Below are 26,493 nucleotides of genomic sequence, written 5' to 3'. Positions count from 1 at the left end.
GGCAGTAGAACCTCAGATTTCGAGCTCACTGGGCAGTGGTACTCAGGAGCTGGACCCCAGGGTACCGGGGGGCCTGGGGCACCACCTTTGATCAAGTCTGTAGCAGCGCACTGTAGATTGGTGCCGCAGGAGCCTTCCCCCTTCCCCGCCATTTCCTAAACGTGTGCGCATGGTACGCACATGCTCCTGTGTCTGTTAACATCTACTGAGCATCCTCTGCATGCCAGGCACTCCTGCAGTGCTGGGCAAGAGCTTAGGACACGCTGCCGTCCCTGTCATGCTAGTGGGAGGAGAAGTCCAGAGAACAGATGAGTAGGAGAGTAACAGGCGGGGCTGGGGAGAAAAATCAAACGGTGAGGGGAGAGTGTGACCAAGTTACAGGGTGCTGCTGCTCTCCCAGATGGGCTCAGGGCTGGCTTGTGAGAGGAGGCGACACCTGTGCATCCAGCTGCAGGAGTGAGGAAAGGAGTGAGCAGGTGCAGCAGGGGCAGATGGGCAGGAGGAGACGGGGCTGAGCAGGACAGCATGGTCAGGTTTATGCCTTGAGGACCCCTCCAGCTGCCAGGAGGACCAAGAGATGCCGCGAGGTCCCTGCTGGGCAATCCTGCGAGGACCCTTTGCACTTCTGTCTACCAGGGCAGGAACCTCCAGGCAGTCCTCGCATGTCTCGTGTCAGCCCAGTGCCCGTGCAAAGGCCCCAGATGGGCCGGCATTGCGGCTGTAGTCGGTCCCTTTGTACTCAGGTCTGCCTGCCCCAAACCACACACACACCATGCCCCATTCCCTGCAGGGTTTGCAGTAACTTTCTCCTATGGTCCATATTGGTATTGGGCTAAAATTTTTGCTGATATCCTTCCCCACAAATGGGCTTTTAAATTTGAGGACTATCTGCTGGGTGACTGACATTTAACAGAGGGAGGGGTGCCGGGGTCAGAAAGATTGGCGTCTGAATCAAGCACTTGAACTGCATCACCAACCTCCAGAGTTTCCTCATTCAGACAGTGGGGACAGACGACATGACCGTGGCACTTTCTCTGTGGGCAGGAAGGCGTGAATGCGGGTGTAGACAAAGGCCTCCGTGCTATGCTTCCCACAGAGCGAGCTGTCAGTAAAACTGGTTTTTGTTAGTAAAAGAGTTTTTAGCTTCATGTTAACTGATCTTCCACATTTTAATCAGTGGGATCCATCTGTTCTTGGGTTACAAAGAATCTTGATGTTGAGAAAAACTCTGCTGCCCACAGGGGTGAGCCGAGAGGTCAGCAAATGGCTCGGGTCCTGCCTCTGCCACTTACTGAGCCTCAGCTTCCCCATCTGTAGAAATGGGAACAAGATTCCTCTACCTCCCAGCATTGTTGCAAGATTGCATTCATTGTGAAAGCACCCTTCAAAAGGTCTCAACAATTGTAATTACAGAAGGTGCTGGATTACCGTAGGCATCCTGAGGTCTGATGGAACTTAGACACACCACTCACGTTCTGCTTAGAACTCTGCCTAACGCAGCCAGGCTTTTGTGTTTATCTGTGGTTCTAGCACTCAGACTCCGTCGGCTTTTCCCCTCCCCTCTGCTGGAGCCAGCTTTGCTGTGCAGCCCACTCCTGAAATGGGCCCCACCGCGACCCTGACCTTTCCCATGGCCTCCCAGCCACCCAGGTGGGGTACGGCGGGTACCAGCCCCACTCCAGCCGGGACTTCGGTTACAGCAGCCCACCCCAGGAGCCCATCCTGTTTCCCTCCTACCAGGTATCATCCTTGGGCGGAAGTGTGGTCGGCGGCCCATACTGTCAGACAGACTGGGGCACAGCCTCCCACTCCTCGTCGGGCTGCCTGTAGCAGGAATGGGGGTGGGGGTGGGCTTGTGCTCATCTGGCACTTCTGCCTCTGATCCCAGAGCTCTGGCCCCACAGATCTGCCACTGTGTTTCCACTTGGCATCACCAATGTGTCCTGTAGTAGACATGGTCCAGCCCCCTGAGCCCCTTTCATCCACAGCTTGTGCCTGGATTGGCTGGTGAATGGCAGGCACCTCAGGCCCCCCCCATTAGCCAAGCCTGCACTGCTTGGCTCCACCCTTCTCTCCGCCAAGCCCCCAGGGCTTCTTCCTTCAAAGCCATGGTCCCCAGACTCCTGCCCTGCTCCCAGGGCTGCCTCTTGGCTTCTGTGCTTTCATGCTCCCCTCCATATAGTCCCCAACACCATGGATCCCCAGGGACTCCAAATCCAGCTGTGCTCCCTACTGCCCTTGGCATGGAACCCACAGCCTTCTGTGAGCCCGGCCTTGCCTGCTGGCTCAGCCCCTGCTCCTGGCAGACGCCTAAAGTCCCTTGAAGTCCTCTGCCCTTACCATCTACCAGCCCTCCACAAGGCCACCAGCCGACTCCCACTGGAGGGCCTCCGCATCCTGCTGACCCTGCAGGAACCCTGTCCCAGGTTTTGGCACCCCTCCCTCCTCATCACTGTTCCTCCCTGGGCATCCTTCGCCCTGTCGGATGGTCCTCACAGCTCTTTTGCTCTCAGACATTAACATTGGTTCCATAAAAGGCCACATCCACCTTGCTGGTCACTGTGACCCCAGCTCCCAAAATGGCCTGGTACAGAGCGGGAGCTGAGCTCAGGAACAGCATGAGTACAGCGTGAGCGAGGGCCCCTCTTACCCCACCCTGAGCGCATTCTCCCTGCTCTGCCCCTCCCTGGGGTGACCCTATCTCAGGACAGTTACAGCCACGAACCATCGGCAGCCTCCAGTAGCTACGAGGACAAACAGGATCACCTGCCTGCTGCTGGCCACCCTCAGCTCCCTGCCACGGACACCCTCTGCCAGCCAGGTGGGTTTCCACAAGGTCAGAGGGCGCAAGGGGGCACTCGCTTTGCCACGGGAGGAGCCGCATTAAAGTCACATTTTAAAATGTGACTTTTTATTCCAGATTAATAGGAGATCTGGGAGTAATATGAATATAGGCCAACCTCTCAAATATTCTCTTAAGTCTATCAACTAGGTGGTGGGCCTGTGAGAGAGGGAGGGAGGGAGGGAGAGAGAACTGAAAATGAGCTCAGCATTTTATTTTCTGAGGAAGCTTTCCCAGTCTGGAAGGAGGTAAGTTCTGCTGAGGACTTGGATTTTCAAATGAAGAGCACAGGGCTCCGGCCTGGGCCCGTGTCGGCTCCTGGCAGCCGGGGAGGCCTGCTGTGGTGGTGGTCATAGGCAGTGTGGCTCTATCTGCTCTTAACCAAAGGAGCTTGCTTACATGCAGCCCAGCAGTGGGCACAGCCACCACGGGTGCCCACCACTAAGGCGGTACCGCCAGCCAAGGCCCTGTCCCCCAGATGCACCTCCCTGCCAACCCCTGCAGCCTCTCTCCACCCTGCCTCCCTGCACCCTGTCCTCCTACAGCCCCACCTCCACCCCGTACTCTGGTAGTATACATTTCCCATCCATAGACTGCTGACTGTATTTGCTGCTGAATAAGCATTGTCCTCCAAACCAGCCCACCTCCTTCTCTCCTGGTTTTCTCTTTGCTTCTTAGGACCAAGTTACCTGAGCTACAACGTGTCGGTGTGCCCCACAGCTGGCCCTTATCATCCTCCATCACTCCCCACCCAGATGCAACCGCCACCGGTCCTGGGGCACCCCCAGCAGGCACCTGTGCTCCCAAAGCCCTTGGACTGTCCTGTGCCACGGGGCGGCTCAGGAAACAGTCCCAGAGACTGTCCTACCAGCAGCTTCACCCAGAAGCTACCAAGTCCCACCAAGCTGCTGAAACCCAAGGATGACTCCAGACAGTCCCTGCTTCACTACTGTGACACCTGCAAGATCATCTGCTTTGGTCCCCAGGTCAGCAGCTGCCTTCTTCCTTGTGCTGGGCAGGCCCTAGGGACCTTCTTGTCTATCATGGGCTGGGGCCCCTCTTGTCTCTGGGGCCTTCAAGAGGTCAGGGCCATTGCCTGTCTAAAAAAGGCCTGTTACTAAACATGCAAGGTCAAGTGCTTGTCAGAATTGCCTTAAAGTTGCCCTGTTGGTGTTCTTGTGGAAGACCTGAGAGCAGGCACATTGCCGACTGCTGGAGGCAGGAGCATGGGCTTGCACCCACAGCAAGGCTGTCTCCTCTTGCTCTGGAGCAGGGAGAGGCCGTCAGGGCCCCATCCCTGCAGCAAGGGTGGGCAGACACGGCTCTAGAGCGGTGGCTAGCTGTGGCTGTTGAAGCAGGTCACACGCGGATAAGAACAGGCGTGTGTGTGGGTGTGTGTTATCGTCTAAATGCGGGACTCCTCAGCCACGCTCACAGGGAGCCCAGCTTGTTCCCTGGAAAGATCTGCAGACGCTAAGGCTCCATGCTCACAAAATGCCACGTGCCAATTGTGTCTCGTTAATACCCTGAAGGAAAGCTCGGAGCAGCACAGACTCCAGAGCCACAGGCTGTGGGGACGTAGGAGGAGCCCCCCACTGCCCAGCTCACCTGGCCGCAGATGGGCCTGTGGCCGAGGTGATATGGCGCCAGCCTAGACCCACAGGCCACCCTCCCAGGCCAGGGCGCATGTTCTTGTCTCCTGCCTTCTGTTCAGAGTTCTCCATAAACCCTTCATGCCTTCTTCCACTGCAAGACATGCTCGTCAGCCAGAGCTTGGCTTCCCTGCTCCCATCTCTTCTTCCCTGTGCAGTTCTTACTTTGTGTTGCAGGGATTCTTGTCCTCATGGGCCAAACACAAGTGTCTGCTGGTTCTGGACTCTGCACAGCATCATGTGGGGTGAATGTGGTGCTCCCCACAGAGGGCAGGTGTGCCTCCAATGAGGGGTGGGACGGAGCCAGCTGCCTGAGCTCGCCACTGCCCAGGGCAAGGACCGTAGCCTCTCTGAGCCTGTCTCCTTGCGTGATGGGCACAGTGACAGGGTTTGCTGAAGTGCATCACCTCCCTTGGCATCTGGCATGCATGTGGGTACCACAGAAATGGGGGCTCTTGTGATGCCCGCTTTTCTGCTAATATTAATAGCACCCTTTTTCATTGACATTTTTGTTGAGATAGTTGTAGGCGCACAAACAGTTGTAAGAAATGATTCAGGGGGGGTCCTGTGCCCTTTGCCCAGCTTCCCAGTGCTCACATCTCACCAGACTAGCCAGCGTCACAACCAGGACATTAATATTGATGTAGTCATCTCTCTTGTTCAGATGTCCGCAGCTTTACACGTGCGTGTGCATGCACATGTGCTTCACTCTGGGCAACCTTGTGCCCTGAGGAGGATACCGAGTGTTCCCACACCACAGGGACCCCAGTCCCGCCCTTGTTTAGCAGCCCTGCAATGCTGCTTTAAACCCTGATAATGCTGAAGTAGTCACGTCTCCCTGTGGGCTGGCGTCAGCATGGCTTCTCCATGGCTCCGGGGCAGCACTTCTGCCTTTGTTCTCGGGAGTCTAAGTCAAAGACAGCCCAGCTGGTCTCTGCGCTCTCCCAAGGAGGGGCCAGCAGGACCCCTGGGCCCTGCCAGAGCCCTGGAGCCCAGAGCCCACCGGATGGCCTCTGAAACTCCTCCCTGTTTTGTTTTCTCATTACACGTTTAGTACATGTTTATCGTGGCAAGTCTGGCAGTAGGATGACCAAGACTGTGCATTTGCCCTTAGATGAGCTTAGGCCTCTGAAGCATGTTGTTCTGTGAGGGGTTATTTCACCCTAACTGCATTGTTCCTATCTCCGCGAGGCCGGTGAAGGCTTGGGGTGCAGAGAGGATCACTAACCTGGGAAGCTAGAAAGAGCCAGGTTTGTCAAAGCCATGTGGTTAACTAGCACCAAGTGTGCAAAAGCAGGCAAGCACCCCCGTGACCTCTCCTCCCTGCAGTAGCTTACCATTAGCATCTTGGTGTGTATCTTTCCAGGCTTTTCTCTGCCTCATAGGCCTTTTCTGTGTGTGTGTGTGCACGCGCATATGTTTATGTTTGTATGTGATTTTGTCTCTTCGGTAAACTGTTCACAAGATTGCTAAGTTCCAGAGAGTACCCCTCCCACCCCTGTCCCTGCCTCCCACCCACTCCCAGAACCAGTGACGACACCAGTTCCTTATGTAATTTCATTCCACGGAAGGTGGGCTCTTGGCGTGGTCAGAGCACGTCAGCTTAGCGAACCCACTTTGAGTGTGTTTACTGCAGCTTGCTTCTTCTCACCAGTTCCCAGAGGTGAGTCTGGGATGCGGTGAAGGAGCTCAGGCATGTGCCACCGCAGGCAGGTACTCTGGGCGCGGTGGCGTGGAGTGGGCCGCCTGTGACTCATGTAGCCTTTCCTGCGTGGAGGCATGTTTACGAGCAGCATCCCTCGAGGAAGGTGCCCTGCGTCATTTTAATGATGCGCGTCTGCTTGGTTTCTAAGGTCAGGTTCTGAAAAAACAGAATTTTCCTTCACAGCGGCCCCAGAAACTAAATGTGTGATCCTTTGAAGATGTGTGGTTAAGATGCCCACCGCTTTTTATATAAGAAAAGAAAGAAAAAGAAAAAGAAGATTATGTCTTTTAGTCCAAGCTTCTGAGTCTGCTGATGGTGGGGAGTTTAATGAAGCAGCACACGAACCTCTCAGAAGCCCGGGAATGGAGCAGGGTGGGGGTCATCCACACCCCTCAGGCTGCTCTTGCTGTCTGCTGGCAGGCCTACCGCGAGCACCTGGATGGGCAGAAACACAAAAAGAAGGAGGCAGCTCAGAAGATGCGCGTCCAGCCCAATAGCAGCCCTCATGGGGTGCAGGCACGGCTACACTGCAGCCTGTGTGCTGTGTCCTGCACCGGGGCTGACTCCTACGCTGCCCACATCCGGGGGGCCAAGCACCAGAAGGTAAGAGCCCCCCCCCCCAGGCCCAGAGGTGCATCCGATGACATCAGAGGGGCGGCTGCTGATGAGAGGAAGCTTTCCCTGGAGGGCCCACATGTTCTCATTCCACCAAAGCTACCCACCGTCTCACAGTTCTAGAAGTCCCACCTGCCCCCATGCAGAAGCATAGAGCAGTACAGGGAATTTCACCCCGACCCCAGAGGAAAAGCCCTTCTTGGCATTAGGTGTGTTTTTGTGTGTAGAAACGACTTTGCACATCAGCAAAAGCTCAATATATATTCCATTTGGGGTCCTACTTTTTAAAAATAAGTAAGTCAAATAAATATGATTAAGTTTTAATGTCAATTTTAACAGCAATATTTTGATAAATTTTTAAATGTCTGTCTTAAAATATTCCTATTTTAATATCAACCTTTTTCTGTTGATACTAAAATGATGTTAAAAGGGTTTAAAAATGCCTGTGTTACGTTATCGTATGGGGAACACTGATGGATTCCCTAACTGAGAGAAGGTAGGGAGACGCCCACCTCTCTCCCGGGCCTGCTCTTCCCACCACCCAGAGGGTGCTTTTAGAAAAGCAGCAGCGCTCCCCAACATGGCATCACTAATCCCCAAGGTATGTGCTGAAAACAGGAGGAGGTATTACTGGCCTAGAGACCCAGGGCCCAGGAGGGCTGGGCTGCAGGGGTCCTGGCTCCCAGCCTGGGACTTGTTTGGGGGTGGTCAGGGAGGCCGTGCAGCCGGCTGTCTGAGATGGTCATCGGTACACACCCTGGAGGCACTGGAGCAGGTACCTTTAACACGGGCCATGCATACCAAGGATGGGGTGTGGCGGACTCCTGGGTAGATCACACCATACCTAGGGGTATCGCACCCATCGGTCGCAGCGGGTGGGGCCATCATGTGCTCTTCACACCTGCTGTGTTCCCATCTGCAGTGGGCCCTGGGCTCCTGCTCCAGATGTAGAAAGTGGGGTTTGGAGGAAGGCATGGGTGTGAGCACAGAGGCTTGGGGTAATTCCTGGTCCTGCACATGCACCATTAGTAGGGCCTAGAAGCAGAAGATAGCTCAGGAAGGACCTTCCAGGGACGTGAGGCTTGGGAGCAGAAGACATTTAACTGGGAGCTAGGGAAGGGGTGACATCCCCAGGGACTGGGATGGGATCCCCCGCTCTCACTTCCACAGGCTGCCCCTGCATGCCCACTCTTCCTGCCTCTTGAGGAAAATCGATCAGGCTTAAAGGTGGCCCTGACAGCGGGGCTCGTTCTGTTTCAGGTCTTGAAACTGCACACTAAACTGGGGAAGCCCATCCCCACCGTAGAACCAGTGCCAGGGAACTCCAGCTTGACCCAGGCCACCTGCACCAGCAAACCGGCCTCCGTCACCACGGGGAGTCCCCCTACAGCCTCTGCCAAGCCTAAGGCCTCAGCCAAGCCTACCAAGTCTGTGATCCCTGCCAACCCCAGAGGGCCGGCCCCAAGCAGGACTGCACTGGCCAAGAGAGCGGTGGCTTCGAAGACCATGTGCATGGGTATGTGTCTGTGATTCATAGTCCTCCACTCGCACCTGACTCAGGTGCTCCAATTTCAGGGAAATGATTCTTCAGTTAACTTGGGTGGGTTGTGCTTGGCAGCCTCTGGTCCATACCCTCTGAACCTTTGATAGTAGACCATGTCAGGGAAGTGCTGGCAGGGCCAGCGGAATGGCACCTCCATTTCTTCCCTTGGAGCTCTGGGGTAGCCAGTGTTGGAGTGCTGGTGGTTCTGTGGAAGCCCGAGCCTAGGTCTGGAGACACCACTACCCTTCAGAGCCCGGTGCTCACAGTGAACAATGGCACAAGTAACGTGGACACCAGGAGATTGAAGCGCGCTCCCCACAGCCCCACCCTGGCCCCGCCTTGCCTCAAGTGTGGGAGGCATCCACTGTGACCCAGGGTAGTAATGACTGCTGCGTGACATGTACTGAATGGATAACAACTAGGATTACATGTCAGGCACTCACTCCACTAACCGCTTCACAAACATTGCCTGATAGACCCTGTACAACTCTTCAGTGTAGACATTGTCATTAGTCCCAATTTGCAGATGGAAAAACAGAGGTGAGGTGAGCTAAAGTACTTGACTCCCAGGGCCACCCTGTAAACAATAAGGGCAGGATTCCAACCATCCGACAGGTCTCCCTGACAGTCTCTGCTCTTTACCACCCTACCTTGTGCCGGATAGGTGGGGAGGGGAGCTTATGTTACCTTTGGCCTCGGCAGCACTGTGTGTTAAATTGTAAAAGAAGGAAATGCCTTCCTCCCGCAAGGCCCAGAAAATCTGCCTAGGATGACCCAGTAGGCCTAGGATGACCAAGGCCCTGGGTCCTCAGAATATGCCCTTATCAGTTAAGGAAAGGCTACAGTCTGGCAGTCCTGGTTCCTCAGCCAGGGGCCTACCGCCAGGCCCTGGTATGGACGCATTCAGTGGTACTCGATGTCGTGTGGACCCCTTCCTCTCAGCCGTGTCCCCAGTCGGTGTGAGAAGGGTCTGCCAGACCGTGGAGTGACTGACTGACTTCACTTGGGGTGAATGGGGCAGCGGGAGACCGGGGTTTGCATGGAGCTCTCTGCTGGTGGCTGGAAGCAGCTCTGGTTTCTGGCTGGAGCAGGTTATAAGAAATGGAGTTCCTCCTTCTAGGGACTCCTCAGCCTCAGGCGGTGAGCAGCAGACCCTCAGAGAAGAAACCAGCACACCCCCTGTCAGAGGGGCCTGGGGAACCATCCACCCAGAGAGACTCTGGGAAAGCTTCTGGAAGCTGCTGCAACTCTGAGCCGGTGGGCCTAGACTATGTGGGAGAGGTAACTTCCACACAGGGGAGTTACCTTCTTGGGGAGACCGTCTTGCCCTCAGTCCATCCCTCAGTGTGTGCCCTGCCCTTCCTGATCTCTGGTGGTGAAGACCCTCATCAAGGACCAGACATGCAGACCTCACCCAGGTTCTCTGTCTGAGGTTACACACCCCTCCCCGAGCAGACTTCAGGGAGCCAAAATGTTGAGAGTAACTTGCTCCCTGGAAGGTCCACATGCTGTGCTTCAGGTCCTAGAAGGAAGGCCTGAGATAGGCAGAGGCAGTTCCTGCCAGGCCACCCCTTTTCCTGGGGAAAGGAAGGTAGAAAGAGAAGTCTGTGTCCTAGAAGGCTAGACAGCTACCTCACTCTGTAGGCACGTGATTCTAGGGCATGAGGAGCCAGTGTGAGCCCTACAGGCCACACCACAGACACCCAGAGCCCAAGCAGTGGCCCCACAAGGCTTGTGTTAAAGTTCCAGCCTCTGCTGCATACTTGCAAAGGAAATGTGAGAATTAGCACATCTTCTGTTTTTGTGTTTGGGCTCTTTCTCAACCAATTCAGCATCTTCTGTTTGTCCTGGGCAAAATAACCACACCGGACAGGATTCCTGCCTCTGGAGAACCCTGTCATTTAGTAGTTTAAGGAGACGAGGTACATAAAAGCTGCAGGAAAGCAGAAGGGAAGCGATGGGCAGAAATCACATAGGACAAAGGCGGGTGCTCTTTGGGGCAGGGTGTTGGCTGCAGGTGGTTGCGCCTGGAGTGGGGAAAGGGGCCAGATGGTGGCAGAGGTGAGCCCGGGCTTGGGAGGCTGTGTTGGTGAGATGCCCCAATTCTGAACAAAACCGCCGGTGGGCAGGAAGCCCGTGTACCCACCCGCAGGGCATGCTGTTGCTCTGGCCCAGAAAGGCTTTGTGCCCTCAGTGTGGGGAGGTGGCCCTGCCCAGGGACAAGGCATCACGTGGGGACTCCCAGCTCAATGGACCTTGTGTCTCAGGTGCCCAGCGAGGAGGGCAAAGTGATCCGCTTCTACTGCAGGCTGTGCCAGTGCAGCCTCAACGACCCCAATGCCCGGGACACGCATGTGCGAGGCCGGCGGCACCAGCTGCAGTACAAGGTGTGCACGCGGCCTGGAGCTTGGGGTTGGAGGGGGGACACCATCAGGGCCCATGTCTCCAGATACCTCTTTTGCCTCCATGAGTCTGAGCTCCTGACAGTAGCCCTGGGCCCTGTGCTCCCAAGCTGCACCCAGATCTGCATTTCCCCCCTGCCAGCAGGCCACGGGAGCATGCACAGAATTGCGTTCGCCAGTTGCATTTCCTCCCTTGCTGATGAAAGTTTAGTCTGAAAACTCTTGTCTGCTTGGTGCCTGAGGCAGTTCTCAAGCACAGTCAGCTTGGTGATGTGGGTGCGAAGCAGGGCTTGCAAATACTGCCTCATTTCCCCAGACGCATGGCTTGGTTCTTTCAGAATTTGACACCTGTTGCTTTTCTTTTCTGAGGCCTCTGCCTCTTTTCTGGGGTGTGCTGGCTGAGCTGGGGAACGCCACACGCAGCTGAGTTTTGCCCTCGTGGGGAGGCAGGTGGAGAGTCTGGGAGCTGGAGCCCAGTCTGATGGCTGCATGTCGGTCCAAGTTTTGTTCCGTGTGGTAGTTCCCTTGCTAGTGCCGTTGCTTTTGGAGATGAGGGTCTAAGACCCTGGGGATTGAAACCCAGCTGTCAGCAACCCAGCAGAAAGATGCCCTTCCCAGGCACACCCTGGTGCTCTCGTCTCGGTGAAGGTCGCCCATCTTACAGCCCTTCCTTTTCTTCCCAGCAAAAAGTGAACTCTGATCTTCTGATCGAGGTCAAGCCCAGCAACAGAATTCAGAAGCTCTTGGAGGAGAAGATAAGGAAGCGGAAGCAGCTGACTAAGAAGCGGCTCGAGGAGATGCGGCGCTGGCACGCAGAGATGAGGTGGCAGGGTCCCTGTGGAACCACCCCCTGCGCGCCCGTCCCAAACGCCCTCTGACCCCAGGGCGGCTCTGGGAGCCAGCCATCCACCCTCCACTCATGTTTGGGGGATGTCGACTGTTGCTTTCAGGCCCGAGGACCCAGATGCTCATGACCTGCAAGTTGGGCAGGGGACATCGCACTTGGTGGAGACAGGGAGACTTTTAGAGGAGCGGGGCCCTGTGCTCAAGTCACGCTGAGGGTCTGTCCCTAATAGACTCAGGACAGTGAAGCGGCACCAACCATGGCCAGGCATTCTAGGCCTGATCACAAGGACATCCTGGTGGCCCCCAGTCCTCCTGGTCCCTGGTGTCTTCCTGACCACTGTGTCTCCACGTTCCCCTGATCCTTGGTGTTCCCGACCATCCACACATTTCTCAACCATCCTTCTTCACCCTTAGAGCAATTCCAGCTCATTTGCTGACATGAGTCTGATGCACCGAAGATCTGAGGCAGCGTCTGAGATGGGGAACTAGGCCCAGGACAGATTTAGGGGCTGCAGCCACTCAGGCTGCGCCCCTTCCTTCCCAGCAGTTGCCCTTCACCCATGTCCTTGGGCCTGGTGTCCTCAGTCTCCCTGGCATACAGTGGGCGTGGGGCAGTCCTGTGCCATGGGCTCTTCCAGGGTCCCAGTGCATTATTGTGTCTCTCCTTGTCATCCTGGAGCCCAGCTTTGCTTCCGGGGCTTCTGCAGGTTGCCAGGGGCAGCAGGCTTGCATGTTTCCCACGTGCAATCCTAGGGGCCTGCAGCTGCTGACACGCTTTGTCCTTCTCTTTGCCCTGCAGACGCTTTGACCTGTGCAGGAAGCGGCAGGAGGAGGGGCCGCAGGTCCAGGACAAGCACCCTGGACACTCACCACCCAACCAGAGCGCCCTTCCCCTCACGAGCAGGCCAGGGGCGCCCCCGTCCAGGCCTCTGGTGTGTGGTGTGCTTGTCTGTGCTGCAATGCCTCCTGTGGCGGAGGCCCCACTGGGGGCATGCTGCTTCCCCTACCCTCCCAAGAAGGATGTGCCTCTTCCAGGAATGAGCAACAGGACTTTGGACGAAGACCCCTAAAGGGTGCCCATAGGGTGGGAGCTGGAAGAGCATGAGGGCCTATGGCCCAGACTCCCTCTCTGCTCACTGACAGGAGCCCAGGCCCAGGCCCCACCCCCACCCCCCCATGGCCATAGTTGTCCCTTCAGATTCCCAAGGCTCCCGTTGTCACATCCCTCAGGAGCCCTTAGGTGCCCATTGGTCTGCCCCTGCAGGCTGGGCCCTGGGGTTGGATGGGGACCTTAGCTTTGCATCTTACTGAGGTGGGGAGGCCCACTGAGTTGCCTGAATAGGCTCTGGCCCGGAAGTGTAAGAATATAGCTGAAGGGGAGTCCAGTAGTCCCCACTCAGCCCCAGCTCCCCAGAGCCATCACCACCCATGGGTCCCCATCATTCCTCAGCCCAGCTCTCCAGCTGCTTCCTGCCCATCACCCCCAAAGCCAGGCTGACTGGGGTTCCCCATGTCCTCCTGCCGTGTGCGCCTCTACAGGACTGGCTTGCATCCTGGCCTCTGTCTGCCGGGTCCCTTGGACCTCTCAACCTGCTCATGGCGTGTGTGCCTTTCCCCACAGCCCGTGCGGCAGCAGGAGTCCAGCAGTGACCGGCACGTCATGTGCAAGCACGCCACCATCTACCCCACAGAGGAGGAGCTCCTGGCCATCCAGAAGGCCATCTCCCACTCGGAGCAGGCCCTCAAGCTGGTGTCTGACATGCTGGTCCAGGAGAGTCCCAGAAGCCCAGCGCAGGAGGGTGGCGAGTGCGGGTAGGAGAAAGCACCCTCCTTTGCAAGGCCCAGGGGTGGCTTGGGGGAGGTGAGGGGTCTTCGCCTCAGAGGAGGGTCTGGGTTCCAGGCAGGAAGTGGCTGCCAGGAGGGGCAGAGGTGGCCCCATCTCTCATTGGCTCTAAGGCCTCTGTGGTCATTGGGGCTTTCTAGCCTGTGGGCAGAAAATCCCCCGATTGACTCTTCCTGTTGAAGGCGCCTCTAGAAATGTAGCTCACAGAGGACTGAGCACCTCTGTTTCCCCATCTGCATCACTGGAGGTAAGTGTGACTTGAGCACCCTCTGCCTCACAGAGCGATTAAGGCACCAGAGCAGAAGATGCCACTGGGCAGCCATGCGAATCATCCTTCCAGTCACTCTGGTTCTGGGGATGCAGAAAAGACCCAACGCCTTGTCATCCGTCATTAACACTATTTAAATAATCCAGGAGGGATTTGCTTTCCCAAGTCTTCCTCTCTGGGTGGCTTCTCAGTCATTTCCTTGTTTAAGTTTGTTTTTATTATGATAAAATACTTGCAGGCCAAAATTTGCCATCGTAATCATTTTTGTGTGTACAATACAGCAGCACTAAGGACATTCACAAGCGTGTACAGCCATCACCACTATTTCCAGAGCTTTGTTACCGTCAGAAACAGAAATCTGTTCCCATTAAACACCCCACCCCCTGCCCCAACCCCTGGTGCACACCATCCCACCGCCTGTCTCTGGCTTGGCCGGTTTCATGTAAGCGTCTGTCCCTTTGTGTCTGTCTGAGTCCATCTAGTTGCTCTTTACCACAGAGCATGCACCCAGAAAAGAATGGGCTTGCCACGTTGCCACGTGGGAGTTCCAAAATGTCATAAGACGAACTCACCCCCCGAGCTTCAAAACAAGAACCCCCTCCCCGCCAAAATGTTGCATCTGCTTGGGAGAATACACCTTCACCTGCCTGGTAGTGAAAGTGAGGGTCCAAAGAGACATTTCTTCCAGGGCCCCGCACCCACCCCCACCACCATGTGAAGTGATAGCACGGGTGGCAGAGTCTGATGGGAGTCTTTGCACCGTGGCACCGTCGCCACTCAGGTGTGCCTGGGGCTTAGAGTTTGCTCAAGAGTAAAGAAGAGGGTCCTGTGACACTTGCCCCCAGCCCTGTTTAGAGGGACGAGGGCCCTTGGCTGCTGAGCGCCATACGGATGGGTGAGCGCAGGAAGCCGGGCGGCAGGAGCATGACTCCCACCTGCTCAGAGCTGCTGGGCCAGATTTCACTGGCGGCCTCCTGAGCCAGGTCCCTTTGGGCTGTGTTGGCTCTAGCACTCTATGGTCCCAAAACAGATAAGAAATATGTAAATGTGTTAAAAAAAGAAGTTTCTCTCTCTGCAATTACAAGAAGTATCAAAAAGAAAGCAAAATGATGATTTGAGGGTGGCAGGAGTGGTGGCAGCCTATGGAACCTAGGAGGGGCCGTCTGTGTAGAGATCTGCCACCTGAGGGCACCCCAGGCGAAAGGCCCACCGGGAGAGTGCTCCCAGGCTGGGAACGGGCCTTGTGCGGCTGGGGCATAAGGACCAAGAAGGGGTGGGAGGAGAGGATGGTGGCAGGGAGGCCTGGGGGGGGTCAGGCTGCGGCCTCCAGCTGCAGAGAGACGCCTGGGTGTTCTGACCTGAAGAGGGGCAGCACCAGGAGGCGGGGCGGACGCCACGGCCAGGTTCACATCGCAGAAAGCTGGCCTTGTGCTTCAGAGAAAGAACGGAGCAGAGACCTAATCCCTTAGGCCTTGAAAGATGGCAGGGTCGCGAGGAGTGGGGGATGGGGGCAGTGTTCCATGTAGAAGGACCGGTACCTGCAGAGGCCGAGAGGCGGGAAGCCCTGGGAGAGGTGTGCCTGAGCAGATGGTGACCTGGATCAAGCCAGGACTGAATGCCGAGGGTAAGCAGAGGAGGAGCTGAGGTCAGGGTGACGCTGCCCCAGAGATGCTCGGAAGGAGCACAAAGTGAGGGGCCAGCCCGGGTGGTGCCAGCTGGCTGCGGGCCAGGGACCGCTGGAGATGGTGTTTTCCAGAATGTGTATCAGGAAGTAGTAAAGACCACCCTGAACGCGTACAGTCTGGCAGCCCAAGTGCTTTTCTCCAATGTGTCTTATCAAGTACCCTCTGGGAAAGGGGCGTGCTCCCACCTCCAGATGAGGAAGCTGAGGCACAGAGCCCAGCAAGGAGCTCGTGAGTGCCGGACCCAGGGACCCGCGGCAGGGCCACACGCCCCTTTCCCCCAGCCCCTCTTCTTGCCCTTGGAGATGCTCACACACATACGGGCGGCTTATCTTCACAGTGGCACCTACTCCTCTGCTCGGGCGCTGAAGGGCGTGATGCGGGTTGGCCTCCTGGCAAAAGGCCTCCTCCTGCGGGGAGACAGGACCGTGCAGCTGATCGTGCTCTGCTCCCGGAAGCCCACCCGCACCCTGCTGCAGAGAATCACCCGGCAGCTGGCCCTGCAGCTCCCGGTAAGGGGCGCAGCTCGCTCATCGGGCTCCAGACGGGGATGGCCTTGTTTCCACATGATTCTAAGAAATGAGATGTCACTGTTAGACACAAACCAGTTTGTTTTATAAACAGAAAGCAGTAAAACGCAGGGTTTTCTTCATAAAGTGAGTTCAGGGTAAACCTCAGAAACAGTGTAAATGTCCCACCACTGAGGGTGGCCTCTTATGTTCCATCCACCTGACAGCCTCAACCAGCCAGTAAAGAGGATAAATGGTGACCAAAACTGCACAGGACCGTTTACAGCTGTGAGCTTCACATCTACACAAGGCCTTGTGCCCAGATGAGAACCTAGCACTTTGTAGATGCACAGGTCTGCCAGCCTCACGGCTTCACTTCTCAGACTTCCTGAGTTTTGTCTTTCTCACGGGTGGTGATGACGCCTCACGGTAATTTTAATTTGTTTCTCTCTTACCACGGAGGTGATCTGTGTCATTCTGTAAAAAGGGTCATTTCTCTTTCTACAAACAATGTGTGTATCACTGTTTTTTAAAATTAGATTGCTGGTTTTGTTGTTGAACTGGGTGTTCTTTACACATGAAGGCACCTAAACACAGGGTCCATTGTCCATATGCATTTTTATGTCCCTGGAAGGCAGCGTCTGTGTCTCAGGCCCGTGGAGGTTCCACATGCCCTGCATGGAGCCTGTCACCCAACCGTGTCCTTGATGTTTACACCTGCCTTTCAGCTGGAGTAACTCCACCTTCTGTTGTATTTGTACATCCCAGATGGTGACAGAGGACAAGTACGAGGTCTCATCTGACACCAAAGCCAACATTGTCATTTCCTCCTGTGAGGAGCCCAGGATGAGGGTCACTGTGTCGGTCACCTCACCCCTGATGCGGGAGGACCCCTCCACAGACCAAGGTGTGGCCTGGCCCCCCACCCTACATATCCAGGTGGCCTAAAGTGACATCTGCCTCTGTTCTGGGTGGGGTGGGGGCTGTGGCCAATAACCTGGCACTTCTGTCAGCCCCGGATGCCACTTGTCAGATGACAGTTGGGCCTTGTGGCAGCAGAGGAAGTGAGCAGGTGACAGCATCAGCTGTGCTCAGAACCCTGCAGGTTCTGAGGTGTGCACACTCAGCACCACATCCTCCCTTGCGTCTAGGCCAGCATGGGCACGTTCCCCACCCAGGGAAACCAGCTGTGCCAGGTCCGGTCCCCCAGCTGCAACAGGAGGCTCAGCTTGACTCTGTCCTGTCTGTAGCAGGGGCTACAGCAGACCCTGCTTGTCTGACAACACTGTGTGGGATTCGGGGGTCCAGGGGGCCTTAAGGCAGATGGGCATTGCCTGAGAGAGTGGGAGGGCTGCTGGTCCAGGCCCACTGGTGGTGAGGGTCTTGAGTCAGGTCCGCACAGTAAAGGCCAGGTAGGGATGGATGCACTGTGTGTCTCGCTGAGCCACAGAACCACCTGGAACAGCCCCCAAGACTGTTCCAAAGCGCAGGCACTCTGGAACCCCTACAGGGTTGTTGTCTGCCATAGCTGAGGAGCACAAACCACTAATGTTGGTCTTAAAATCACTTCGTTTTTTAAGTCAGTCCATCACCTAAGTTTTTAAGAGGAGTGCCTTTGAACCGTAAGTGGAAACCCATTACCAGTTGTCATAAATAGTCATCTGAAACAGCAATACAGGGGGCAAAAAGCCTGACACTGCTGGGTGGCAGCCAAAGTCCCTGCTAGTCTGCCCAGCGCATGCCCAGGGGAGACTGGGAATGCAGGAATGGCTAAAGCACCATGGCTGCTGGACAGAGGCGGGCGGGAAGGAGGCCCCCCTGGGACGAATGCTGCGTTGGGGCCACAAGCTGCCCACCAACTGCCTCCTTCCTCGGGTGTCCAGCCCCCAGCTCACTTGTGCAGGGAGGGGACCTTCCTCATAGACACACCCCTGCCATTTCCATCTGAGCCTAAGTGGAGGTGCTGACCTGCGATGGATGCCATGTGAGACCTGAGTCACCCAGGGCCCCCTGGATGCGAGAGAATGTTCCTGAAGCAGTCATAATAAAAAGGAAAAAACTACCTGAATTTCTCCTAGAGGGGGCCCTTGGTCATCAATGATGGGAACCTGTTCAGATCTAACCCACGTTCTCCCTTTTAATTATGCATTTGGAAGTGTCTGGAATTCTGGCTTAATTCATAGTCTTACATCTGAAACATAATTTGCTAATCGTGGGAGTCGGCACTGAAGGCACTCAGTGACAAGCATGCTGCCCTTCCCCAGTGGGGCGCGTACCTTGGAGGAGATGTGGTTTCCTGGGGATGATTTCTCTGGTCCTTGCAGTGTTGCGGAGAGAGGCCAGGAGGAACTGTGTGTCTTCCAGATGATTAAAATGAGGCCCTGAGAACTGAGGGGCCCTGCCCAGGAGGGCCTGGGGAGGTGGGACGGGAGGGGAGGGGTGTCCAGACCGCATGCCCTTCTCTTCTCTTCTAGGAGTAGAGGTGCTTCAGCCCGACCCCGACCCAGAGGATGTCCTGAGCCCAGAGAGGTGTCTCCAGTCACTGGCTGCCCTCCGCCGTGCCAAGTGGTTCCAGGTCAGGGCGGGAGGGGGCCACGTCTGTCTGTCTGTCTGTCCTCCCAGCTGTACGTCTACTGCATGAGGACTCCAAATACAAACACAGGGCAGACGTCTGTGTGGCGCCTCCTGGCCGAGCCCTGACCTGATAGATAGAGGTTAACTCCTGCTCATGGGGGCCAGAACTTTGAAGGAGTGACTTGTGCTCTGGGGGTGGAGACGCTGCTGCCCATGTGGGAGTGGACCCCATTCCCAGCCGCCACCCTCGAGGCCAGCGTGCCCTGCCCCCGGAATCCCTCCCTGGCCTGCACGGCCCTGAGGGTCAGTCCTTGTTCACTCGGCCTCATGCACACTTTCCTTGTGGCTCTGTGCACGTGGCTCCCAGACCTAATGGTGCAATTCTTCCCCCAAAGGCACGAGCCAGTGGCCTGCAGACGTGTGTGATTGTCATCAGAGTCTTTCGGGACCTCTGCCAGCGCATGCCTACGTGGGGGGCCCTGCCATACTGGGTAAGGGGCTCCAGGCAGCCAGCCCTGCTGGGAGAAGCCCCCCAAGGGCCTCTGCAGCTCCAACAGACCTCATTTCCTCCTGAGGAAACAAACATTCTCCTTCCCAGCACCCAGCATCCCAAGAAGGTCCCCACATAAGCCTGAGCACCTAAGGAGAGAGAGAGCCCGAGGGAGTGTTCCGGGGGTCCCTTGGGGCCAGGAAGTGGCCTGCTAAGGAACAGCCTTGATGACTGCCGTCATCTTAGACCCACCACCGTGCAGACATGGGCGGGTACTGGGCAAGTGCAAGGGGGCTCCTGGCACAGACCCACCTCCTCTGCGCAGGGGAAGCCCCCTGCGGCTCTAACGCCTCTGCTCAGGAGGCCCAGGCCCATCCGGGGGAGGAGGCGAGGAGCAAGGAGCAAGGTCCCCCATGTCCCCAGATCCCTAAGCTGCTGGCCCCGCGGCTCCCTGCCCTCTCTGTCCCCACGCTACCTTTCCTTGGGACTGCGTCTCATCTCCGTGCCCCTCGGTGGGTCTGTCTCTGAGCATGACCCCCTCTCGTTCATGCTGAGGGGTATTCGCCTGCTATGTACAGCCTTCTCTGCTGTCCAGCCCCTTCCACGTCCAAAGCCAGGTTGTTGAACAAGCAGACCCTTCCCACCCTGGCCTTCCTCATGTGGCCTTCTCCAAAACCGAGGACTCCAGTGCCCACTGGGACCTCCGCTTCCTGCCCAGTGGCCCAGGAGGCGTCTGCTTTTGACTGAGTGACTAGCGTAGGGTCTACTCTAATGCTGAGGCCCATGCTCCCCAGGAGCCGCTTTCCTGTAAATGTGGAAGTGCCCGGCACAAGCCTCTGCCCTCAAGACTGCCAGGCAGGGTGACTCCTTGGAGGAGGGGTTACAGCCTGCGAGCCACCAAGTTGCCATGACCCTGACTAACTACCACAGGTCAGAGGGGCAAGTCTCCTTTGCCCCTCGTGACGCTAGTTTGCAGTGTCATCAACTGGATGTTGCTGATGGGGAAACTAAGGCATGGGGTAAGAATCCTGCCCATGGCTATGCCAGGAGGTGGTGAGACCCCAGTGACCACGCTCCTCCGTTGAGGGTGGGTAGGAATCAGGGAAAGAGCTGGGGGGCTTCCTGTCCCAGGGGCCCCAGGAGACCCCTGCCAAGCCCTGTAGAGCCTCGGGTAGGAGGTGAGCTGGCAAGGCTCCCTCTTCAAAGACACAACATCTCCTTTCTGTCCCTGCCTGGCAGGCCATGGAGCTTCTGGTGGAGAAGGCTCTGAGCAGCGCAACGCAGCCCCTGAGCCCTGGGGCCGCTGTGCGGAGGGTCCTGGAGTGCATGGCCTCGGGCATGCTCCTGACAGGTCAGTCCCTGTGGGCCAGCCAGGCAGACGGTGGCACCAACAGTGGGCTGTGTGCAGAGATGCTCAGCACGGTGTGGTTTGCAGCAGCAAAAAGGAAAAGACCTTGAGCTGCACTTGGAGATGCTCCATGCAAGCGCGGCCTTTCCCGAGCTGTGGTGACTTGGGCCGTAGTGTGCTCGTGGGAGAAGAGCCTGATGCATGGGGCTGGGAGTGAGCTGTTTACGGCACTGTGCTGCACTCACATGCCTGTGCGTGCACGCACGCGCACACAAGCTGGGAGGAGCTCTGCTGTGCTCGCCTGGGGACAGAGGGAGGATGGGGGGCCCTCCAGAGAGGCCCCCAGGGAGCCCCTGTGCCTGCAGAGGCCGGGCAGGCCCAGTGTGGCCTGGGGGGCTGTGGGGGAGAGCCCCACCTGGACCCTCAGGCCTCCACATTGCAGAGCAGCGGGGACAGTCTGTCACGAGGGTGCTCTCTCCTTCTTCGCCACCCCTGCCTCCCCTACCAAAGATGGGCCAGGGCTCCAGGATCCCTGTGAGAGAGACCCGGTGGACACCCTTGGATCCATGACCCCCCAGGAGCGTGAGGACCTCACGGCCAGCGCACAGGTAGGATGGCCGGCCAGGAAATGGTCTGGGGTTTCCCATCCCTCTGTCATTCTTTCCTCCTGCAGAGGTAGGTGGCCCATGGGTGGCTCAGGGGTGACAGCCCCGTTTCCAGGGTCGGGGCCAGACTGGCTCAGAGCCACCACGAAGAGGAACAGACCTGCGGCCTCACTGGCAGGGACTGTCCAGGGTGCCGCCGCAGCCCGTCCCGTGAACACCCAGCTGTGGCTTCCAGCTCGGCCACCAGCCTCAAGCCCCAGACCAGAGCCCCTGCCTGGGCTTCCCTTTGCTCAGCAAGTTTATTTGTAAGAACATCTCCCAGCAGTAGAAAAAGTCACATGGGATGTGACATTTATGAATCGCCTTTAATGGGAAGGGCCAAACTGTAATGGGTACGGAACTGGGAGATGTAAGATTTGGGGTCCCCACAGGGAAGCTGGAAGGAGCCAGTGCTCCTAGGGGCTTGCCCAGGGGCTTCCAGCCAAGTCTGGCCTCCAGGAGCCACGGCAACTCCCAGCCCAGTTCTCCACAACCATGGTGCCCTGAGCTCAGTTCCTGGAAGAGGTCGCCTGGTGGCCCCGATGTCCACACAGGCTCAGGCAGGGTGGGCAAGCAGGGCCGGCGGGAGTGTCCTGATAGCCGTCTGCCCACAGCACGCCCTGCGCATGCTGGCCTTCCAGCAGATCCACAAGATCCTGGGCATGGACCCTCTGCTACCCCCCAGAACCAGGCCCGGCATGCACGTCCGGAAGAGGCTGCGGGAGGCGCGAGAGGCCCAGGAAGGTGAGGGCCAGAGGAAGCAGGCCCGGCAGGGTGGAGAAGGGCCTGCGTGAGCGGCCAGGCCTCCCACAGCCGGACCTGACATCCCTCCAGCAGCTGCTTCGTCCTGGACTCTGGGCAGTCGTGTGTGCCTTTCCAGTATTGTTCTATAGGTTCCTTTAGAAACACCTGTGCTTAGATCATTAGATTGAATCGTCAGGGGACGTGAGCCCGCTGGGACAGCACCCCGCACCCCAAAGCCTGTTGCCATGGCAGGGTAGAAGGTGCAATGGGACAATTTCAACCCCAGGCATTTCCCGAGGGTGTGCAGAGGCCGGGTCTCCAGTCCCCAGGTCCAACCTGCTCTAAACTGACCACCCATTCCCACTCCCTAGCCTAGAGGTGGCCCTGCAGCCAGAGGTCTGTGGAGCCTGGGTGGGCTTGTCCTTGAGTCGCCGCCATGGGGAGGTGACAGGGCTGAGGGGTGGGGAGGATGCAGTCTGGGCACTCCCTGGCCTCAGAAACATCTGTAATCCGACCATCTGCCCTTACCCTGAGACTCCTCACCTCACCCCGTACCACTGAGTGCCTTCTGCTCACAGAGTTGCACCATACTGTCTCCCGTAGGGCTGGGGCCTGCCTTTCGCGGCCATCCTGCCATCCGCCCTGCACAGGTTCAGCCTCTGCAGGTCCCGGGCACGCCTCCTGGGAGCAGCATCCGGGGGCCATGCCTGGTGCAGGGCCAGGGGTCAGGCGCCTCCCGGCACTGGTGGGCGTGGGGCACCCTCTGCCCAGCACTGCCCCAATCCGTCCAAACCTGTCTTTGCAACAGATTTTCTTGTCTGGTTGCCCAGTGGGGTTGGAGGAGAAAAGTGTCTTTGGGCCAAGGCAAGCCATGTCACTTGATTGCTTTGATGTCCCTTCTGTGTTTAGGGAACAGCCTGTGTGTGTCTTCATGCTAATGTCCTCGCAGAGCTACCTGGAGGACAGCTTGGTGGGAATAAACAAGGTGTCTACTCTTTGGGTGTGGACTGTGCTGTCCTTTGGTCTGGTGCGACCAGCCCCGCTGGGCCCTCCTGACGTCCCGAGGGGCTCTGTGCAGGGGGCTTTAGGCAGGGACACTGGACCAGCCTGCATTTCTCTTGAGTGTGGATGGGAAGGAAGTCTCCAGGTGTGGGCCCCCCAGGCCGTCCCCACACTGCAGTTCCCTGGGGGCCCAGACAAATGCTCATGTCACACAGGCCGGCCACTCAAGGGACCCACCCCCACTGACAGCTTTGGGCCTGAGGGCATCAGGCTGTGGTTGGGGGCAGGGAAGGGAACAGAGGGAAGCAGGTGGGGGAGGCAGCAGTGGGCTCCAGCGGGAGTGGCATGTGTCACGGCACAGAGGTTGAGGTGCAGGGCAGAGAGAGGGCCTGGACCCTTTCTCAGAGCCAGGCCAAGGGAGCATCAGCCGTGCAGGCAAGTGAAACCCAGCCTGGTTCTAGCTGCCTCCTCTCCCTGCCAAAAGTGCAGGCTGCACTCTGCTGCGTGTGGCTCCTTCCCGAGTGGCTCCCCTGCCTCTTACAGACACCCCAACCACAGCCCAGAGATAGGACCGCCCTCAGCTGGTCCTGGCTGCAGACACAGCCTGGGAGCAGGGTTAGGGTCCAGGAGGGCCCCGGCATTCTCCATCTCACGGGGGATCTGCACCCCGCACAGCTTCCCTCCCTCTGCATCCTGGTCAGCAGCTTTGCCATTCACCCAGCTGCCCAGGCTCCTTTGTGCTCAGAGCCATGCCGTCAGGAAGTCCTGTCAGCCCACTTCTGCTGTGGTGCTGTGCTGCTTCAAACCTCCAGAGCAGGGACTCAGGAGAAACCCTCAGATGCCAACAAAGCCCCTTTAAGAACCTTTCTGCCACCCTCTCCCTGAATCACCCCACCTCAGGCTCACCAGTCTCTGCTAGTCTACAGACCAGCCAGACTTGTTACTGCCCCAGAGCCTTTGCCCACACTGCCAAGTCAGCTCTTCCCCTCCTGTGTAGACAGTGACTCCTTCCCTCCTTCAGGTCTCAGCTCAGGTATTGCCTCCTCAGAGAGGCCTCCTTGACCCCCTCGACCTGTCACACAACCCTGTTCATTTCCCACATATCACTGATGTGAATTCTCTGCAGGCAGGAAGTATATGTACCTTCTCACCACAGTATCCCCAGGTCTAGAACAGACCAAGTACACAGTAGTAGCTCAATAAAAATGTTAAATGTTTGCAGCCATGCTCTGACGCCTAAACACAAGTCTCTTAGAGGGATTTGCCTCCCAGTGGGTTAAGAAGACACTGTATTTCCACCTTGTGCCAGGAGATTATTGTAACAGTTGGGGCGAGAGTCTTCGGCCTCGGGCAGTGGCAGTAGGAAGAAGGGGAAGGAGAGTGGTTTTGCTTTCATGCTGAGGGGGCTGCAGGTGACGACGAGAGCTGCACCCCATCTGGGTCCTGCTGCTGGGAACTGCACGCAGCATTTGCAGACTGACTTCCTCCCTTACATCCTGGCAGGGGCGGCTCTTGAAAACCTCATTACCGCTGTTCACCAGTCCCATCCCCGGCTCCTGGGGAAGACGGATACTATCATTGCCACCAGGTGGTTGAAAACTGATCCTATTGACGGCGAGTTACATATACCCCCCTAACGACTTAAAGCAACAGAGTTTAGGCGACGTGACAGCAAAATCAAGCAGTTGGTTAGCAAAGTATTCCGAGCAGATGGATGAAACGTCTGGGCGCGTGAGCTCGCTGCAGGCCTGACGGGCAGCCGCCTCTGATCTCTCCTCCTCAGCCCTCTTCCCACCGGGCCGAGGACCTCTGAGCGCCTGGCGGCCGGCGGGAAGACCGCGGACCGCTGAGGCCGGGAGAAGCATGCGGAGCCGGCGGCGCGGGTCCTCGGGCTGCGGGTCGCGGGCAGGCGAGCCCGGTTCCTAGGAGACGGCGGTGCGTGCGGGACGCAGGAGGCGCCGCGCGGGAGGGGCTGGAGCCCGACCTGGCGGGCAGTCAGCAAAGAGAAACAAGGGTGCCAACCCCATCTGCAAAGCACCCATCATACGGAAAGATAAGGTGAACACGCGCCGCGGTCCGGATCGGAAATAAGTTGCATGCGGTGGTAGAGAGGGCATCTCCGAGGCTTCACCGGTTCCAGCAGCTTGTTTGGGGAAATGCTGGCTCCATCTTCTCCCGGCGGCCTGTTAGGCTGCCTTCCCAGGCTGAGAACATGTTTCAGGCGAGTGGATTAAGGCTCTGCTGAACAGTCCGGCCAGAGCACCCGAGTCTCTTGCCTAAGGTGGAGAAGGTGACTGGGATGTGGGGATGGGGGGGTGGCAACCATTTATACCCAAGTCTGAAGAATAAAATGTGTTAGGAAACATACGTGCATACCCAAGTTTACAACAGTAATTTTCACAGTAGCCAAAAGGTGGAAATAACCCCAGTGCCCATGGATGGATGGATGGATGGATGGATGGATGGATGGATGGATGGATGGATGGATGGATGGATGGATGGATACACGCAATGTGGTCCAGCCACACACTGAAACATTATGCAGCCTTAAAAAGGAAGGATATCCTGCCACCTGCTACAGCGTGGACGGACCTTGAGGACACTGTGCTCAATGAAATAAACCAGACGCGAAAGGACAGACCCTGTCTGATCCCACTCCTAGGAAGTCCCTAAAGGAGCCCCATCCACAGAGACAGGAAGTGGGGGGGGCCAGGAGTTGGGGGAAGGAAAGGGGTTAGTGTTCTATGGGGAAAGAGCTTCAGTTTGGGAAGAGGGAAAGTTCTGCAGATGGAGGGTGGGGCGGTTGCCCAGCAGTGTGAATGTGCTTCATGCCACTGAGCTGGACACTTAAACATGGTAAAGATGGTCAACTTTATGGTCTGTTTTTAACACAATAAAATTTTTTTTAATGTATTGGGTTTTTCCCATTACAAAAACCTCTTAAGTTTCAGAAGCATGGCAGAGGGGAAACAAAGTCGCCACTATTGCTAGGCGACAGTCTTGACACTGTGTGCTTCCTCCCTGTCCCCCTGTGCTCTCCTGGCTGTTGATGGGTTGTTACTCCATTTTGATTCACATGACGTAATTACAAGTTTGATATCTCACATGTTTTCAGTGTGCTTAGATAGACTTGTCCTAATTTAAGTCTTCTGGAGAACTTACAAGCCTTTTTTTCTCTCTTGTGGTAAAATACACACAATATAAAATTCACCACTTTATTTCAAAGTGTACAGCTCGGGTGTTTGATGTCTTCACAGAGTTGTACCGCCGTCACCTCTCTCTAGTTCCAAAACATTTCCGTTACCTCAAACAGAAACCCCATCCCCAGTAGCCATCAGTCCTCGTCTACCCTCCCTGGGCTCCTGACACCCACGAGCCCACTTTTAGTCTGTGGACATACCTTCTATAGACATTTCACAGAAATAGAATTGCATACCGTGGGGCCTTTTGCGTCTGGCGCCTCTCACCGAGCACCGTGTGTTCAGGGTCTGTCTGCGTAGCGTGTGTCAGAGCTTCACTCCTTTTCGAGGCTGAGTAATAGTCCAGCATGGGGATGGACCAAGGCTTGTTTATCCATCCATCCATTGCTGGCCATTTCGGTTGTTTCCACTTGAGGAAAACAGGAAAGAGATTTTTAATAGCTCCATAAAATTCCACGATATGAATGTACCCTAATCTGCTTAACCTTCCCCTCTGCTATTGGACATTTAGGTTGTTTTCAAATCATAAGTCACATGGTGGCAAACATGTCCCTCAGCAGCTGTGATTCGGCCCCTCCCACAGA

At 56.8% G+C, this 26,493-nt stretch overlaps 1 protein-coding gene across 5 annotated transcripts in view; it reads left to right on the top strand.

Annotated features, from left to right (window-relative positions):
- ZFR2 (zinc finger RNA binding protein 2) overlaps nt 1-22,704 on the top strand; it is a 39,744-nt gene extending 17,040 nt beyond the window's left edge. For 2 of the 5 annotated variants that reach the window (XM_037018252.2, XM_037018255.2), the window contains exons 2-17: nt 2,707-2,821; nt 3,521-3,828; nt 6,620-6,802; nt 8,075-8,330; nt 9,478-9,638; nt 10,625-10,744; nt 11,443-11,582; nt 12,405-12,537; nt 13,227-13,417; nt 15,739-15,910; nt 16,676-16,814; nt 18,382-18,482; nt 18,877-18,972; nt 20,211-20,322; nt 20,767-20,927; nt 21,578-22,704. In XM_037018252.2, coding sequence (XP_036874147.2) covers nt 2,707-2,821; nt 3,521-3,828; nt 6,620-6,802; nt 8,075-8,330; nt 9,478-9,638; nt 10,625-10,744; nt 11,443-11,582; nt 12,405-12,537; nt 13,227-13,417; nt 15,739-15,910; nt 16,676-16,814; nt 18,382-18,482; nt 18,877-18,972; nt 20,211-20,322; nt 20,767-20,927; nt 21,578-21,757 — 2,568 coding nt within the window. In that variant the 3' untranslated portion in view covers nt 21,758-22,704. Of the gene's footprint in view, nt 1-2,706; nt 2,822-3,520; nt 3,829-6,619; nt 6,803-8,074; nt 8,331-9,477; nt 9,639-10,624; nt 10,745-11,442; nt 11,583-12,404; nt 12,538-13,226; nt 13,418-15,738; nt 15,911-16,675; nt 16,815-18,381; nt 18,483-18,876; nt 18,973-19,765; nt 19,991-20,210; nt 20,323-20,761; nt 20,928-21,577 lie in introns of those variants that run through there. The other 3 variants (XM_037018253.2, XM_037018254.2, XR_005061315.2) reach the window with 3 other exon arrangements.
- Nucleotides 22,705-26,493: the final 3,789 nt, after the last annotated feature.

This window comes from Manis javanica, chromosome 13 (assembly GCF_040802235.1).
Source record: "Manis javanica isolate MJ-LG chromosome 13, MJ_LKY, whole genome shotgun sequence".
In the NCBI taxonomy this organism is placed as follows: domain Eukaryota; kingdom Metazoa; phylum Chordata; class Mammalia; order Pholidota; family Manidae; genus Manis; species Manis javanica.
This window is presented reverse-complemented; position numbering and strand designations above follow the sequence as displayed.